General features: G+C 44.0%; 1 protein-coding gene across 1 annotated transcript; it reads left to right on the top strand.

The window, feature by feature from the left end:
- Position 1: 1 nt before the first annotated feature.
- On the top strand, positions 2–1,497 carry ATG12 (autophagy related 12; the record flags this gene model as incomplete). Its single annotated transcript, XM_010728182.1, has 3 exons — positions 2–145; positions 823–885; positions 1,233–1,497. Coding segments are annotated over 3 exons (267 nt in total), but the record flags the coding sequence as incomplete, so codon positions are not given.

Genomic DNA, 1,497 nt, shown 5'->3' with positions numbered 1-1,497 from the left:
GTTCCCAGTTGACGTCCTGCTGAAGGCCGTGGGTGACACCCCCATTATGAAGACCAAAAAGTGGGCCGTGGAGCGCACCCGGACTATCCAGGGCCTGTGTGACTTCATCAAGAAATTCCTGAAGCTGATGGCATCTGAGCAGCTGGTACGGAGCCTTGGGCTGAGCCTGTAGCACCAGGCCCAGTGTGAGGCGGCAGGAATGTCCCTCACAGTGCCCCCCGCAGCGTGTTCCTGGGCATGAGCAGCGCCCAGGAGCCTGCTTGGATGGACCGGGTGCCAGTTTGTGTGTCTGCACCGTCTCCACTTCTAGATTTGTGCTGTCAGATCACAGCTGTGTGTGTTCCAGGAAAAGGTTTATGTGCACAAGTGTAGCTTAGAAGCGTGGTATACAGGAAGAGCACTTGGGAAAAACTGAAGTCTTTGGGATTGACTGTGAATATTGATGGCTGTTCCCTTCAGAGTTTCTTTTGCAAGCAGTTTAATGCTACTGATTACTTTTTCCAAATGGCTTGTGCAGGGATGTCCACAGCTGGGCAGCACTGCACTGCTGTACAGTGCCGTTCTTTCCTCCCTTTGGAACACAAGTGTCCCAAGAAAGGTTGCAACAGACTCAGGAACAGGATTGTGCTGACTTCGCAATAGCAGTGTACTTCCAATATCTCTATGCTTTTCCATTTAAGTTTTTATTTGAAATAGAAAATTAAAGTTATGCTTGTTACACAACTCAGGAGTGATAGAAGGGGGAACTGTTCTAATCAAAAAGGGGAGATTTAGATTAGAAATTAGGAGGAACATTTCTTCAATTGTTTTCTTTTCTTGCAGTTCATATATGTAAACCAATCCTTCGCTCCGTCTCCAGACCAGGAAGTTGGGACCCTCTATGAGGTGATGTTTGTTTTAAGATATCTTTTCCAAACATGCTGAACAGACTTATTAATATACTTCTGCCACTTGAAATATGTTATTGCTCCTAGCGATGCTGGTAATATCTCGAATTTAGTGCAACAGAGTTGACATTCTTATATCTGTATTAGATTTAAAGAGACATTACTTCATACAATCCTTGGAAAAGCAGTCCTTCCCATGCAGTACATCATGCCTCCAGTTATGATGAAGAGCTTTGTTAGGAATGGCTCTACTCCACTACACACTTACCTAGATGGTTTCTTCTTGCTTTGTGCATAAGCTGGTCCATGAATAATCTTATGGCTTTTGCTCTCATTTTCTTGCAGTGTTTTGGAAGTGATGGCAAGCTTGTACTACATTATTGCAAAACCCAGGCGTGGGGATGAATCACAAGCAATAGAGTTGCTAAGGTGTGATCTTCAAAACTGATGGACTGACTTTCTGGAACCCAACACACAGAAGAAAGAATTTGAGGATTTCTGCTTGACTGTACACTTAGAAAAAGTGATACATTTGAATAGCATGAAGGAAGAGCTACTGAAGCTGTCCAATTGCATAGCTTTTCACTAATGTTCATTTTGGGTCCAGGAA

This window comes from Meleagris gallopavo, unplaced genomic scaffold (genome assembly GCF_000146605.3).
Source record: "Meleagris gallopavo isolate NT-WF06-2002-E0010 breed Aviagen turkey brand Nicholas breeding stock unplaced genomic scaffold, Turkey_5.1 ChrUn_random_7180001955481, whole genome shotgun sequence".
In the NCBI taxonomy this organism is placed as follows: domain Eukaryota; kingdom Metazoa; phylum Chordata; class Aves; order Galliformes; family Phasianidae; genus Meleagris; species Meleagris gallopavo.
This window is presented reverse-complemented; position numbering and strand designations above follow the sequence as displayed.